Raw genomic sequence first — 16,538 nt, 5'->3', positions numbered from 1 at the left:
AAGTGATTGCAATTTGGTTACGTTTTTTCTCGTTGTTCTAAAGTTAAAAAAGGCCTTTTAACCAATTTTTAATAGCATGTAGCATCCATAAAATTGCAAAACCCTGTTTGTTGGTATTTTGTATGTGTTCAAATGTTAGCATTTAATCAATAGTTACTCACAAATATTTAAACGCTGAAGTTACAGGTAGGGTTTCATCAAATAAGCAAACTTAAGAAGTAGAGGATGAAGTACCCCGATAAATCCAATAGACTACTGTCTTCTCTAGACTCAAGAGACATACTATGTTCCTGTCACCACACTCACACCATGTGTAAACAGGAATCAAATTAATTGATGACCTATCAATAGGACAGGAAAGCAACAAATCATCAGCATACATAAATGCAGTTATTCCAAAGGACTGAATTACCATATATACTCAAATGACCCAAAAATGTGTGTGTGTGTGTGTGTGGGGGGGGGGGGGGGGTCTCAGCTTATATTTGGGTCAGTGCCCACCTGTCCCCCAACCCAGACCTGTTGTTGAGCAAATTGTCATAAATAGCATAAAAGACCCTTCATACTTGGAACCTATGATCAACCATTCTGATTGAACAAGTCTTTTTTTGTTTCTTTGCCGACACTGATGCCAGGGGAAGGCTCTATTTGGTGCTGCCATACCAAGGACTGCTGAATATAGATAATGATTGATTGATTTCTGCACTGCTCATATGCTAACTATTTTCATTGTTTTTTTCCTTATTGATTTAAATCTCTCTTCAATTGTATTGTATCCCTATATTTGAGGACTTGAACAATGGCTGGAAATGTGAAGAGGTGTGTTCCTTTGAAATACACTGCCTACCTCAGTCATTCAGCTAGCAGCTCAGCAAGGGGCAGGAGCGCAGGAAGACTGCTCCTGCTCCGGTCCACCGCTGGACCACCAGAGGTTTCAAAGGTATGCTGTAAAAGTCATCACAATTGGCCAGGAGTCATTAATGTAAAATCCTCTTGCTGTGAGCCGCATTAATTTCATGTAGAAAATTGTGGGATACAAGAAGTTGTATTGTATAAAAGTACACACATTGAATGATGGCACATGCTTTGCTGGTAGGTATATATAGGAGAATAGTTTAGGTGGAGCACTGGTAGTATTCACATATGTATATAAATTACTAGCTGATCACTGACGTTGCCTGGATATTTATTAATCCCAAAATTTCCCATCCCCCACATGTCCCTCTCTATGGGGCTGAACATGGACTTAAATGGCATCGGAGTGTCAGTATTCATCTCAGTGAGCCCGGAAACTATGGGTTAAACACTAATATCTGTCATTTTTGATAATTTTTATATGTTACCACCTGCACAGTATTTTTCCCCCAGATAGTAAGTCATATGTGTACCAAGTTTGATTGAAATCTCTCCATGTGTTTCAGAGTTATGTTGAGTATTCATCTCAGCGAGCCTGAAAACACTATGAGGTAGACACTAAAATCTATCATTTTTGATAATTTTTACCTCACCCCCTTCCCACCCCAACAGTATTTTTCCCCAGATAGTAAGTCATATGTGTTCCAAGTTTGGTTGAAATCTCTCCATGCGTTTATGGATTAGATACTAATATCTGTTATTTTCAATGTCACCCCCCTCTCCACCCCCACGGTATTTGTGGCCAGATAGTAAGTCTTATGAATACCAAGTTTGGTTGAAATCTCTCCATGCCCGAAAATACTATGGGATACACACTAAAATCTGTCGTTCTTGATAATTCTTACATGTCACCCCCATAGTATTTATCCCCAGTTAGTAAGTTTTATGTATACCAAGTTTGGTAGAAATCTGTCTATGCGTTTCAGAGTTATGCTGCATATTCATCTCTGCAAGCCCGAAAACTATGGGGTAGACACTAAAATCTGTTGTTTTCAATCATTTTTACATGTTATCCCTTCCCACCCCTACAGTATTTGTTCCCAGATAGTAAGTGATATGTATACCAAGCTTGGTTGAAATCTGTCCATGCGTTTCAGAGGTATGCTGGAACATACATACACACATCTGATTTTATATACTGTATATAGATAGATAAAATACACTAATTTTGCACCTTCTTACATAATCTAGATATGAACATTTAAACCTGCTCTTAAGCACAAATAAAGCACACCTTTTACTAAAGTGCAGTAAGCTTTTGCACTTACCATACTTTAACACAAAAAATTAACAAGAGGTATGTGCAAAGGCCATAAGCTAACTGTGGGGAGTATGCCCAACATGTCCCTTGCAGTTACTGAACAGAAAAGTTATTTACTGTGAGTTATTTGTAATTAATGTGGATGCACTTAGGGGATAGTTCTATACCTGGGTGCCTCATTTAGTCATCCAAAGGGCGGGTGGTAAAGCCTATTCTTTAATGGAATTTAGGTGCCTAGGTTCAATTATAGAATAGTAGCATAACCCAGTATCAGCATGCATATTATTTAGGTGCCTGCTTGTACACCAGTCAAAGACCTGATTTAAGTGTAGACACCTAAATGTGACAGGGATGCGAGCAACTTACAATATTCTGTGAGTTACATGCGTAAGTGCCTAATTTCCACCCACTCTCTGCCTGTTTGTATGCCCCCTTGCAAATACACAGTATGAAAGACAATTGTATCTTTATAGAACAGCGCATAGGCAACTTATTGGCATATGCAGTATATGTATAAATACTAGTATCCTAAACATTTACACACACAATGGATTGTTAACTTCTTGACACCTCTGCTAGGACTATTTTTCTCATTTTCAATGATTACAGTTACTACTCTCATGCGGTAATAGCACATGTTAACTGCTTAGTGAACTTTTGTAAAATGGCACTTAGCTCACACTGTAAATGATCCTTCTGTGTTATAACACAAATAAAATATCCTTTCAATTAAACTGGATGCTCAAAGAGAAGGAAAACTACCATACCAATACAAAAAATTCAGATGATCACTGTTACTGACTTCTGAAATGCTTACCTCTTCAAAAACTTATGCAGTGACTTTGCTTGGACTTTGGTGGAAATACTGTTCTTAACTTGTTTTTTTTGTAAATGTGTTCTTTTTCCCTTCTTTTTCAATGTTCTGGGTTCCTTTTAGATGAAGCTTTTGCCTTATCTTCTCATTAATGCCACCCTCTATCATCTTTGGCACAGTGGCAGTGTCATGATTTCCTCTCAAGGGCAATGCTTTCGGTTCATCATATTGTTGTCCGTCTTGGGTTTTTTTTTTTCTCATCAATCTATAACAACATGGCATTTTTAATCTCTAGGAATCATCTCATTATATTTTCTAACTAGGAATATTTTTACCCCACTGTAGTAAAACTATATCCCCAAAAATCCCACATTTGATTGCAACATTTTTTCTTTTATTAAAATCCTTAACTTTGGGAAAAATAAATAGATCCTTCAAAATATGATAGAAATGTGTGATGATACAGAAGCTATTTTGGCATGATTGTTTTCTGCTAGCACTATCTTTTGTGTATTACCCTTAAATTCTCAAGTTCACCATGAAAGAGTATTTTGCAAAGCAAACAGTGCTTCCACCTCAAATAATTGAAAGCAAGAAACAAAAATGCAGGATGCATTATTAATCTCAGAGAAGTGACTTGTTAATGAATGAATGGTTAGATTAGCTACAGCAGAGCTACAGTGCTAGTGGAGGAAAACCCTGCAAACCAAGTGATCTAACAAAAATGTATGAATGGAAAAAGTCAGTTAAGCAAAGAAATGCTTCAAAGAGAAGAGTCATATGAAAAGACATGGATGAATACTCTGTTCAATAGCCACTTCCTTGGGGCTCCTTTTACTAAGGTGCGCTAGCAGTTTTAGAGCGCGTTACAATGCCGAGCGCGCTAAACGCTAACGCCTCCATAGAGCTTCCGTTAGTATATTTCGTTTAGTGCATGGTTTGCGTACGCTAATTTCAAGCACATCTTAGTAAAAGGAGCCCTTGGTCTAATTAAGAAATTAAAATTCTTAGAGCTATCCCAGCAGCACTTTCTAATAATTAGTGGAAAAATTATTTTTCCAACTTTTTATTGCTTATCCATGCTTTTCATAAATAAGCTATATACAGCGTATATGAATCTTCTGATGCTACACTATCTGCTATTGTTCTTGCTCTAGTGAAAAGTTTGAAAATGAAAGATGGATGATATGGAGAAAGACTAGAGAAAATGGAGCTGCAGCACATAAACCTCTACCTCTTTCAGAAGTTGTGATTTTTCTCTCTCCAAAGTCAGGAATACTACTTGCAGCATTCCTACCTCATTCTTAAATCTTTGCATTTCTTGTTCCAGTTCTTTATCCAGCAGCATTTTTGGCATTTCACCCTCAGACAGCTGAGATGCACTCAAATTTTCAAGCTCAGTGGCAAAGAATGGAGACATTCTAGTATTGTGGTCTCTAGCAACTTTGCTTTCTAATTCACAGAGGTCTGCATTTATTTGAAATGAACCTTCACTCTTCACCACAGCTGAAAAATGTGTTTTATTTGTTAGTCCCTCAACAGGTCTGCTAGGACTTTTGCAAGATGTATTTTCAGTAAAATCAAGCTTTAAGAAACTTTCTTGGCTTTCTTCTGAGTCAGAATCTACATCTGTGACGTTCTCCTCTATGGAATTACTTCTCCAGGTAACAGAGGGCATAAAACATTTTATTTCTTCTGTGAACAAGAGTGGGTTAGCCATGTCATCCTTTTTAATACTATGAGAAGATCTATTCTCCTTTAGATCCAAAATAAGCTCTATACTTGATTTGTTAACATTTCTTTGCAGCTGGAAAGAAATATCATGATGGTCTTGCTCACTTAAATTGAAATGTGAAAAAGAATCTCCTGCACTAAAGTCCTTTTGCTCTGGGACAGGATTTAATTCTGCTACAGTATTCTCAATGTTCACATTTTCCTCTGCTTTATTTCTACAAGATGTCACAGCAGGCTGTGCCTCAACCTTGCTCTGCGATTCTCTCAGATCACTTTCTAGGGCTGAAGATGCAGAAGAGATTTTATTGATCTTACATGTTTCACCAAATCTTTGCTTTAGTTCAGCTGTAATGTATTTAAAATTAGTTTTCACTTCTTTTTTCTCATTTTCAACCCACATTTTTTCATATTTTTCCTCCCATGTCATTTTTGAATCTGATGTCTCATCCTCATCAGATCCCTCTTTCTGCTTCATTACTTCAGTTGCAATTTTCAGTTGTAATTGTGAGATATTTTCCCAATTAGTACTGGCTTCCGATGCTGCTTTTTCTATTAACTTGGATGATTCTAACACATGTTTAGCCTTCATTAAACATGCACAGAGATAAAGAAAAATCAGAGAATAAACAGCAGTTATAATTTACTTGTCATGTTCATGTTTCAAGCTTGTCAAAATTACAGATATGCTAATGCAAACTGTCACTGGAAACATAAACAGTCTGCATTATTCCCCTATTTGAGGTAGTGTCACCAGATGGCAACTTGAAACTTCAACTGCTAAAATATAAATGGCTATTTGAGTATGCAGCTTCATTAAATAAGGCATATTTTCACAATTTTGCACTTCTTAATGACATAATAAATATGTCTATAGCTTCAGTTAAGACATTTGTCTTCACACTGATAGTGCTTTCCTTCTGTGCTACCTTTAAGGTTAGTCCCTACTCTTTTCCATGTACTTTTATTTCTTTTAGTCTCAAAAGGCAAAATTGTTTACCTGTAACAGTTGTTCTCTGAAGCAGTCACTCATCAATTACACAAACAGGTCACAAGGTTATATGTAGCACTCTACAGAACAAAATTCCAGAGCTTTTGGGTAAAGATTAAGGGGCTGATATTCAAAAGCATTATTCTGGTTAGCTAATGCTAAATACACTCCCCCCTCGATATTTGTGGGTTTGGGATTCACAAATTCAGTTATTCACAAGTCTCTAAACCACCCCGCCACCCTCCTGTCTCCTGGACCTCTCTATATCTTACTTTTAAAGCCTGTGGTCTAGCGATGAAGCAGGGCAGAAACAATCTATTTAAGCTCCTGCCCCATGCAGAGCTGTGATCAAAAATGGCTGCCATAAGTTCAAGGTATATTTATGCCTTGTAGATATTTAAGTAAGTCACAATTTTAGAACAGAAACCAAATGAATACTTTGCTTTTCTAAAACTTTATAAGTATACCAGTCAAAGTAATCTGGAACTAAACCTGCTCTCTATGTATCCTAAATAAGTTCTTTGTCTACTATATAAAGAACACAGAAAGAAGAATAAGACCAACTGATGTCACAATAACACTGTTTGATCTAGACATGCCCTTCAAAAGTCAATTCTCGCAAAACATTACAAAAAGAGATTCATAAGAACATAAGATTTACCACTGCTGGGTCAGACCAGTGGTTCATCGTGCCCAGCAGTTCGCTCACAAGGCAGCCTTTAGGTCAAAGACCAGTGCCCTAATTGAGTCTAGCCTTACTTGCGTATGTTCTGTTCCAGTATGAACTTATCCAACCTTGTCGTGAATCCCTGAAGGGTGCTTTCCCCTATAACCCTATCGAGTAGTACTATGTCCTTTTTCATGTAGAGCGATCAGTATTGGATGCAATATTCCAGGTGTATCATGGCCCGGTATAACGGCATGATAACCTTTTCAGATCTGTTTGTGATCCCCTTCTTAATCATTCCTAGCATTCTGTTTGCCTTTTTCGCCAGCCACCGCACATTGCGCGGACAGTTTCATTGACTTGTCCACAAGTACTCCCAAGTCTCTTTCCTGGGGTTCTCTCCGAGTATAGCACCGGACATCCTGTATTCATGCATTCCATCAGTTATTCAAAAAAAAAATAAAAATGGTGCCTTTTGTTACCCTATTGCAAAGATTATTGGGTTCATAGGAAACAAAAATCTGAATGGACTCTGTATGTGCTTGCATTCATTCTAATCAGAAGCAGTGTTCCCGCTAAGCTGCGCTGGGGTGCGCTGGCGCACAAAATATTACCTCGCAGCGCACAAGTTTCTCGTCACAGCGCACACAGTGTAGAGCACAGTTCTTCAACCGCCGGTCCGCAAACAAAATCTTGCCGGTCCGCGAAGGATTCGGTCCCCGCCGCAACGAAAGGCCGGCGTCAGCTGACTTGCAACTTCCTGTTGCAGTCGCTGTGCCGGGACTCCTGCCTTCGCCGGGACTCCTGCCTTCCACCGCGTTTGCCTCCTGCCTTGTCTCCGCACCTCCAGACCAGCAGCGGCAGCTGTGTATGCTTTTAACTTCGGCACAGAGCTGCCCCTAATCAATAGTTTAGCGCGGTTTCATAAGGCAGCCTCGGGGCCTTTGCTAGGCCGGCCCACATCGCATCATCGAAGCGGGCCGGCTATCAAAGGCCCCGAGGCTGCCTCATGAAACCGCGCTAAACTATTGATTAGGGGCAGCTCTGTGCCGAAGTTAAAAGCATACAGAGCTGCCGCTGCTGGTCTGAACTCTTGGGCCGCTGAAGGAGGGCAAAAAGCAGCTGTCCTGGAGGTTTCCCTTCCTCTCGCCTTTACAGGTTCCTTTTTTCCACCTTTTTTTTTTTCCTTCAAACGGCAACGGGCCCCAGCATCGACATCAATCAAGTAAGTTCCACTGTCAATCAAGCGGTTCTGCTCGGCCAAAGCTTCCCCTGTGACATGAGCCACCCTCAGGGGAAAGAAAGTGACCCACAAAGGTGAGGGGAAGGGGGGCAGATGATGGAAGTTGGGGGGGGGAGAGAGAGAGAGAGAGAGAAGGGGCAGATGATGGAATGGAGGAGATGAGAGAGAGAGAGAAGGGGACAGATGATGGAAGTGAGAAGAAGGGAGAGAGAGCAGAAGGCAGATGGATGTCAGTTGAGAAGGGAGAGCAGATGCTGAATGGAAGTGGGGAAAGAACACATACTGGATGGAAGGAGGAGATAAATAAAGGGGGAAGAAAATAGTAAGATAATGGAGGGGTGAGGGAAAGGGGTGACAAGCTGTGTGTAGACACAGTGAAAAGAGGGAAACGGGACTAAATAGTAAGAAAGAATTTAATTTAGATGGAGGCAGAAAATAGAGAAGGAAGACCAGAGAAGAAAAGGGAAGAGAGAGCAGAGAATGATCAGATCTGAGTGGAGGAAATGAGAAGAGAGATATGCTAAAAACCACAGGGGGGAGGGAAGGATAGAGATGCCAGACCATGAGGGGAACAGAAGGAAGATGATGGATGCTAGACCAAATTGGGGGGTGGGGGGGGGGGCAGGAGGAGAGATGGCAGGGAAAGACAGACAGTGAATGGAAGGGGCAGATGCTGGACTGAAGAGACAGAGAAGGTTATCATGCTGCTGTACCGGGCCATGGTACGCCCTCACCTGGAGTACTGCGTCCAGCACTGGTACTTTAAGAAGGACACGGTACTACTCGAAAGGATCCAGAGAAGAGCAACTAAAATGGTTAAGGGGCTGGAGGAGTTGCCGTACAGCGAAAGATTAGAGAAACTGGGCCTCTTCTCCCTTGAGCAGAGGAGATTGAGAGGGGACATGATAGAAACATTCAAGGTACTGAAGGGAATAGACTTAGTAGCTAAGGCAGGGAGAACGAGAGGGCACTCTCTAAAGTTGAAAGGGGATAGATTCCATACAAACGTAAGGAAGTTCTGTGGTAGAAAGCAACATATTTATTTGGCTCATAACTTGCTGGCGCCCGATATTTTTAGCTCACAGTGAAAAAAGTTTGCTCACAACACCCGCCCGCTTAGAGGGAACACTGATCAGAAGACAAAGTTTTTTGCAATGAGAAAATGGTAGGACTGTTGACTGATTACGTGAAAGTCCGGCAGCACCTTAGCCAGAACTTGGAATGTTTTTGTGACCAGCACTCTATTATGAAATCTACTATAAAACAGATAAGTCAAGTAGAAGTAGTCATAACATAAAATGGCCCATCCAATCTGCTCAGTAGTCATGCACTTATACAGATGTACACAAGTTCCCATACGTAGACCATTTCACATCTTTTACTTGACTTTACCCATTTACCCATCATTCCATATCCTCTCCAGCATACCCACAATTTGCTTCACTAATAGTCTCTACCACCTCTGCTAGAAGTTCACTTCAGGTCTTCAAGTTCTGCTTTTAACAAAAATCAGCACGAGTTTAACAGCTAGGCTTGCTTCCATATTAAAATTCAGCTCACTGACTGCAGACTGTCATAAAAAAGCAACCTTTTGTGTTAGGTATTTGAGCTCACAAATAATTTGAGGTTCAAAATAGGCTTATCTCAATTGTTAATTGGAGGCTTCAATAGATAACTAAAGGTTGAACAGAAACAAAGTTTCCAAGTTTATTTATTTGATATAACACTCATCAATACAGTCATCTGAGCAGTTCACAATCTAATCAGGTACTCTAAGTATTTTCCCTATCAGTCCAGGTGGGCTCACAACCTGTCATTTGGATCTCCCAGTCTTGTCCTCTTGCAATATTTCACAATCTTCTTAAGATTTAACTTTGAATAACTTTGTGTCCACAGCAAATTTAATTAGCTCAATAGCTATTCCCATCTCTAGATCATTTAAAAATACAGTATGTTAAAAAGCAGTAGTCCCAGTAAAATCTCTAGAGCAGGGGTGTCCAATGTCGGTCCTCGAGGGCCGCAGTCCAGTCGGGTTTTCAGGATTTCCCCAATGAATATGCATTGAAAGCAGTGCATGCAAATAGATCTCATGCATATTCATTGAGGAAATCCTGAAAACCCGACTGGACTGCGGCCCGACATTGGACACCCCTGCTCTAGAGGAACTCCGCTATCTACCCTTCACAATTGAGAATGCTGACCATTTAATCCTACTCTCAGTTTTCTATCTCCTAACCAGTTCTTAATTCACAATAGGACCCTACCTCTTATCTCATGATTTTCTTATTTCCTCAGGAGTCATTCAAGAGGTACTTTATGTATCTGGATTTTCAAACGACACTAGATAAGCAACTGGCTCACCTTTATTCACATGTTTATTCACTCCTTCAAAGAAATCTAGCAGATCGGTGAAGCAAGATGTTCCCTTGACTAAGTCCATGCTGGCTGCTAACAGTACTGAGGTATATCCTTACCAGAGCTGGTTGTCAAGACTGAACTCAGATGTAGAAGGCATTCAATCATTTTCATGTGAGATAGGAAGAGGAGTCTATAATTCAATTCTCAGATCAGATGGCAAACTTTCTTCAAGGGAAACCCATAAAACCTGCTAGTGAGGTCCTTTCTAGAAATCAAAAGGACTTAAGACACCTTATCTGGGGTGGGGATGGGATGGAGACAATAGAATGAATTGCATTCCCTTCAATATCCAAGCCATAAAGGGCAAGGGCCTGATGTTGGGGTATAGCAATGATTCCTAGTTTTGCACAATAAAGGTAGGGGAAGATCTAAGCCCAACTGATTTTGAGAAAAATAGTTCTTGCAAAAATGCAAATCAAATGTAATTTAACCAAAATGCAGCTATGAGCATTACAGTTCCTTGTGAGTTAGGGGTATTGAAGGATACACATATACAAGACCTATCCACAAACGATGGAGAAGGTTGTCTGCAGCTAGGCTGCTTTCTGCTCTCTACTGTCAGGTTAGATCCTCTACAATTGTAAGGCACCAACTGGCAAGGTTCAAGCTATATGTTTTATGAATGGCAACATAACACAGGCATCCTGGCTTACAGATTGCAACATTATCATAAGCAGTACAATAGTAGCAGTCTATTCAAGGCCAGCCAAACCTTTTTTGCCCTTATGTCATCCTAGGTGCAGAAAAATGGAACCTTCTTGTTCAGATGCACCTTGGATGAGCCATAGTGGATGGAGATTTTGTTTGCAGTATCTAAGTCAAGGTCCCTTGACTGTTGGGAAGTTTTTTGTACCTGTCATGTATATCCATGAGGGACATAGCACAGTTACTTACCTGCAACATCTTTTACCCAGGGACAGCAGGAAACATGGGCGACGTCATCCATGGAGCCTGGTATGGGCAGTCCACAAGTGTAGTGTCACTTTATAACTTGACGACTGCCTGTCCGGCACACGTGCCTTCCTGCCCGCCACTGGCTCATGGGACCATCAGTTCAGTAAAAAAAGCTAAAAAGCCAACTAGGGGAGGTAAGACGGTTGTAAGAACATCTGCTTGTTGTCCCTGGATAACACCTGTTACAGGTAAGTAACTGTGCTTTATCCTAGGACAAGCAGGCAGTATATTCTTACATATGGGACTCCCTAGCTACCAGGGTCATGAGTCTGGATGAGAATAATAGGTATGTATACATGTGCCTAGCGAAACCCAATAGGGTTGGAGGGAAGTTGGCCTCTCAGAACTGTTTGGCCAAACTGACTATCTCGTCTGGAATAACTCTCCAAACAGTAATGAGATGTGAAGGTATGGTTTGAGGACCAGGTGACTGTCTTGCAGATGTTTTCAGTGGGAGGTGAGCTACTGAAGTCACCATTGCTTGCACTTTATGTGCAGTGACATGGCCCTCAAACATCAGACCAAGCATAGCAAAAGGATATAGTTCACCAGTCATGTTGAAATGGTTCTCTTGGCGACAGGAGCTCCAATTCTGTTTGGATCGAATGATAGGAACAGCTGAGTAGAAGTTCTGTGAGGCTTAGTCAAATCTAAGTAAAAAGCAAGGGCTTATTTACAGTCTAATGTGTGCTGTGCAGCTTCACCAGGATGAGAATGTGGTCTTGAAAAGAAGACAGATAGAACTATAGTATGGTTCAGATGAAATTTCGAGATGACTTTAGGGAGGAACTTTGGATGAGTACGGAGAACTACCCTATCGTGGTAGAATGTTGTAAAAGCTAGATCCGATACTAGCACTTGTGTGCAGATGTGATAGATATGAGGCATACCACTTTTCAAGTGAGATACTTGAGAGATGAGGTCGAGTGTGGTTCAAAGCAGAAAGTATCACATTAAGATCCCATGCTACTGGAGGAGGTCTGAGAGGTAGCTTGGTATGAAAAAGTCCTTTCATGAATCTAGAAACCAGAGGATGAACAGACATAGAAACATGATGACAGATAAAGGACAAATGGCCTATCCAGTCTGCCCATCCAAAGCATCCACTATCTCTTCTCCCTAAGCGATCCCATGTGCCTGTCCCACACTTTCTTGAATTCACAGTTTTTGTCTCCACCGCCTTTACTGGGAGACTATTCCATGCATCTACCACCCTTTCTGTAAAAAAAGTATTTCCTTAGATTACTCCTGAAACTATGACCTCTTAATTTCATCCTATGTCCTCTCATGCCAGAGTTTTCCTTCATTTGAAAAAGGCTCACCTCCTGTACATTAGTATCACAGAGATATTTAAATATCTCTTATCATATTTCCTCTCTTCCGCCTTTCTTCCAGAGTATACATATTGAGGTCTCTAAGTCTGTCCTTATACGCTTTATGACAAAGACCAGTAACCGATTTTGTAGCAGCTCTCTGGACTGACTCCATTCTATTTATAACTTTTTGAAGGTACGGTCTCCAGAACTGTACACACTATTCCAAATGGGGCCTCACCAGAGATTTATACAACAGCACTATCAACTCCTTTTTCCTACTTGTCATTCCTTTTCCTATGCACCAAAGCATCCTCCTAGCTTTGATCGTTGCTTTTATTTTTTTTTGTCTATTGTTGAATAGAAAGCAGTGATAGCACCAAAGTGAACTCTGACTGAAGTAGTCTTAGACCAAAGCTGGAAAAGTGCAGGAAATACGAAAGCAGTGATGATAGTGGGCATGTGACCGGATTCAACAAGTGATGATCACACCAGACTGTGAAGCAAGTCCACTTGAAACGGTAACAGCATTGAGTGGATGGTCTCTTAGAAGCTTCAAAAATGGCTAACACTGGAACAGAAAGTATTGCGGTATATAATTGGTGGGAGAGAAATACTATGCTGTGAGTGCTAACGAAGGAAGATTGGGATGGAGCAGAGAACCCTTGTTCTGTGTTAGCAAAGTTGGAAAGGTCTGCAGTGTGATGGGTTTGCTTTTGCTGAGTTGTAGGAGAGAGAACTAAGGTTGATGAGGCCATCATAGAGCTATCAGAACCATGTTGGCCTGATCTTTTCTAAGTTTGAGCAGAATCTTCCTGATCAGAGGAATTGGCAGGAATGCGTACATAAACTGGTTCCGCCAGTCAAGCAGAAATGCATCTGATTCCAGATGGTTGGGAGTGTACAGTCTGGAACAGAAGAGTCGAAGTTTCAGGTTAGAAACATAGAAAATGACGGCAGAAAAGGGCTATAGCCCACCAAGTCTGCCCATTCCAAATACCCGCCCCCCTGATTTCACCCCCTTAGAGATCCCATGTGAACATCCCATTTTCTCTTAAAATCTGACACGCTGCTGGCCTCAATCACCTGCAGGGGGAGTTTGTTCCAATGATCCACCACTCTTTCGGTGAAGAAGTATTTTCTGGAGTCGCTATGAAACTTCCCTCCCCTGATTTTCAGCGGATGCCCTCTGGTGGTCGAGGGTCCCATGAGGTAGAAGATATCTTCTTCCGACTCGATACGGCCCGTGATGTACTTAAACATTTCAATCATGTCACCCCTCTCTCTTCGTTCTTCAAGTGAGTACAGCCTCAATTTATTCAGTCTTTCTTCATACGTGAGATCCTTGAGCCCTAAAACCATCCTAGTGGCCATTTGCTGAACCGACTCGATTCTCAGCACATCCTTCCGGTAGTGTGGTCTCCAGAAATGAACACAATACTCCAAATGAGGCCTCACCATGGACCTGTATAGCGGCATCATGACTTCAGGTCTTCTGCTGACAAAACCTCTACGGATACAACCCATCATTTGTCTTGCCCTGGAGGAAGCCTTCTCCACTTGATTGGCAGCCTTCATGTCCTCACTAATGATCAACCCTAGATCACGTTCCGTCGTGGTCCTGGCCAAGGTCTCACCATTTAGTACGTAAGTTCTGTGTGGATTTCTCTTACCCAGGTGCATTACCTTACACTTTTTAGCATTGAAGCCTAGCTGCCATGTTGCTGACCACCGTTCCAGCAGCAGTAGATCCTGTGTGAGGGGAAGCAAAGAATTACATCTCTGGCCTCCCATCCATAAAAATCTCTTAGAAGAACCTTGGAGTGAGGTTGGCAATGCTAATGGGAAAACAGAAAAAAAATGAGCAGATTTCTTTTCTTTTTTTTTTTTTAAGAAAGCTCTGGAATTTTGCGTCACTCAATGCCACAAATTGTGATATGGTAATTCTGCCTGCTACCAAAGATTAATTTGTTATTATTTCAGTCAGTTTCCTGATGATATCTTAGTTAATATTTGTGCATTTATCATTCTATTTTTAATACACTTGTTTTCCGTCTTTGTTCTTGTATTTCACACATTTATCTATTTATGTGTTCCCCTACATATTTTTAATACATTCTCTCTCTAACCCAAGCTCTGCAATTCAATCTGTCCTTTGGGATATTAGCAGAATAAAAGTTAATATAGATCTCTTTTTGGTACTCTAATTATATTCCTCTCTTCCCTTACTCTGACATCTGTTTTGGTTATATATGTCTCCAAGTTCAAAGTTATTAGTTTACAAAAAAAAACAACCACATTCTTACATACCTCTTTATGACTATGTTCTGTTTCCTTATCCTCAAAACTACATTCCTCCAATAACCCCATTTCAAACAAAGGCCCTGAAGGAAAAGTATATGAGTGTTATTATACAAATTGTGAAAATATTGTTAAATAATTATGTGAAAAATTAACATTTTGCTAATTTAAAAGGAACCACCAAAACATGCATAGGGCCAATGACATCTATTTTTATGTTTAATTTTCAGATAATGAAATTAATTTATAAACCACATCCCCAGGGATCTGCCAAGGCGTTGTACAACATTTATTTTGATATTTAGCCTGTCCTTCCAGAAGTGCCCAGAATAGGTTACTGAAAACAAAACAAAACATACATAATTAAAAAACAAAACCATAAACATAAAATCCTAGAAATAAAAATATAATCATAACATAAAAATTTAAATAATGTAATGAAAATTACATGAAACATTTAAAAATACAGTATTAACAGTTCTCTTAAAAATATTTTAATCCTTAATTAAAATCACAGCTTTAACAGCTAAATCCCTAAAAAGTTGTCAATAAATCTAAGAAGGGAGGAAACGTATTCCAAGAGAAAAGAACTAATAAGAAAAAGAATGGGCTCATTCAAGATGAAAAGCCCTAACTGGAAGAAGAACAAATCTTTGCTCGTTTTTTATGCCAATGAGGTCAGACATACCCTATAACCTATGCCCATTTTCTGGAAGACAAAGGGAGGAATCTGAGGCTTTTTTCCTCCTTGTCAATTTTTTGATGGCATGTGCCTTCTGAATGCAATTGTTTGATCATAAATTATACACACAATATATTAAAGATATATATATATATATATATACCTATTTTTTGGAGAGATGGAAATGTAGATTATTGAAGTGTAAACATCACTTATGTTTTGTTACACACTGATGAAGATGGGAATAGGTGGGGAGGTGTATGATTAGTTTCAATTATATTTTTATGATTGACATATGAAAGTACAAAGCAACGACCATGTGTCAGAGGCTGTGCCTGTGATTAGAGGTGTTCCACAGGGTCCCTATCGGCTCTACTTTTTAACATCTATATAGCTTCACTGGGGGAAGTTTTTAAGAGGTTGAACATCAGCTATAGGTTTTATGCTGATGACATTCAATTCTTTTTCCCTGATGGATGACTGGAGAAAATAACTAATTATAAAACTTTCTGAGTGTTTGAAAGCAGTGGATGATTGGATGGTAGACCATAGATTGGGGTTGAATTTCACTAAAACAGATGTGATATTGATCAGTAGGAAAGAAGACCCTTCATGACCTCAAAGTGTTGTGGCAAATGATATTGAGTTTACAGTACGTGGTTGAAAATTTTGGGAATCTGGTTAAATTAAACATTAATAATAATAATAATAATAACAGCTTATATACCGCAATACCGTGAAGTTCTATGCGGTTTACAAAAGATTAAGCAAAGGTACAAATTGACTGACTTCAAGAGGGGAAGAGGAAAGAGAAGTAATTAGACAGGAAATTCATTGTTGAGGAGAAAAGTGATCAAAAGGACAGTAGGTCGCTATTGAGAGGAAAGAGATAAGTGGATCAGTTGTCAAGATGTTTTAGGAACAGGTGTGTTTTTAGACGTTTCCTAAATTCCTCATAAGTAGAGGGCGAAAGTAATTGTTCTAGGTCTTTACCCCATTATGCTGCTTGGTGTGAGAGAAGGAATTCATGGTGTTTTTTCAGTTTGCAACCTCTCACTGGGGGGGAAACGAAGTTGGAATGTGAACTTCTCTTGTGTCTGTTGGTTGAGAAGGAGAAAAGGTCAGTAATGTATTTGGGGGCAAGTCCGTGTAATGCTTTAAAGCAGAAACAGGCAAATTTGAACTTTACGCGTGCCTCCATCGGCAGCCAATGTAGCTGCCGGTAGTAGGGTGTCACGTGGTCAAATT

General features: G+C 40.1%; 1 protein-coding gene across 1 annotated transcript in view; it reads right to left on the bottom strand.

Annotated features, from left to right (window-relative positions):
- Positions 1-16,538, bottom strand: part of ANKRD26 (ankyrin repeat domain 26) — a 307,904-nt gene that overhangs the window by 136,938 nt on the left and 154,428 nt on the right. The window contains exons 20-22 of the mRNA XM_033958897.1: positions 14,618-14,691; positions 4,288-5,307; positions 3,215-3,255 (exon numbers count right to left, since the gene is read on the bottom strand). Of these exons, the coding sequence (XP_033814788.1) occupies positions 3,215-3,255; positions 4,288-5,307; positions 14,618-14,691 (1,135 nt within the window). The remainder of the gene's footprint in view (positions 1-3,214; positions 3,256-4,287; positions 5,308-14,617; positions 14,692-16,538) is intronic.

The sequence above is a fragment of the Geotrypetes seraphini genome, chromosome 9 (genome assembly GCF_902459505.1).
Source record: "Geotrypetes seraphini chromosome 9, aGeoSer1.1, whole genome shotgun sequence".
Taxonomy (NCBI): Eukaryota; Metazoa; Chordata; class Amphibia; order Gymnophiona; family Dermophiidae; genus Geotrypetes; species Geotrypetes seraphini.
The sequence above is the reverse complement of the archived record's forward strand: the minus strand, read 5'-3'. Positions and strand labels throughout refer to the sequence as shown.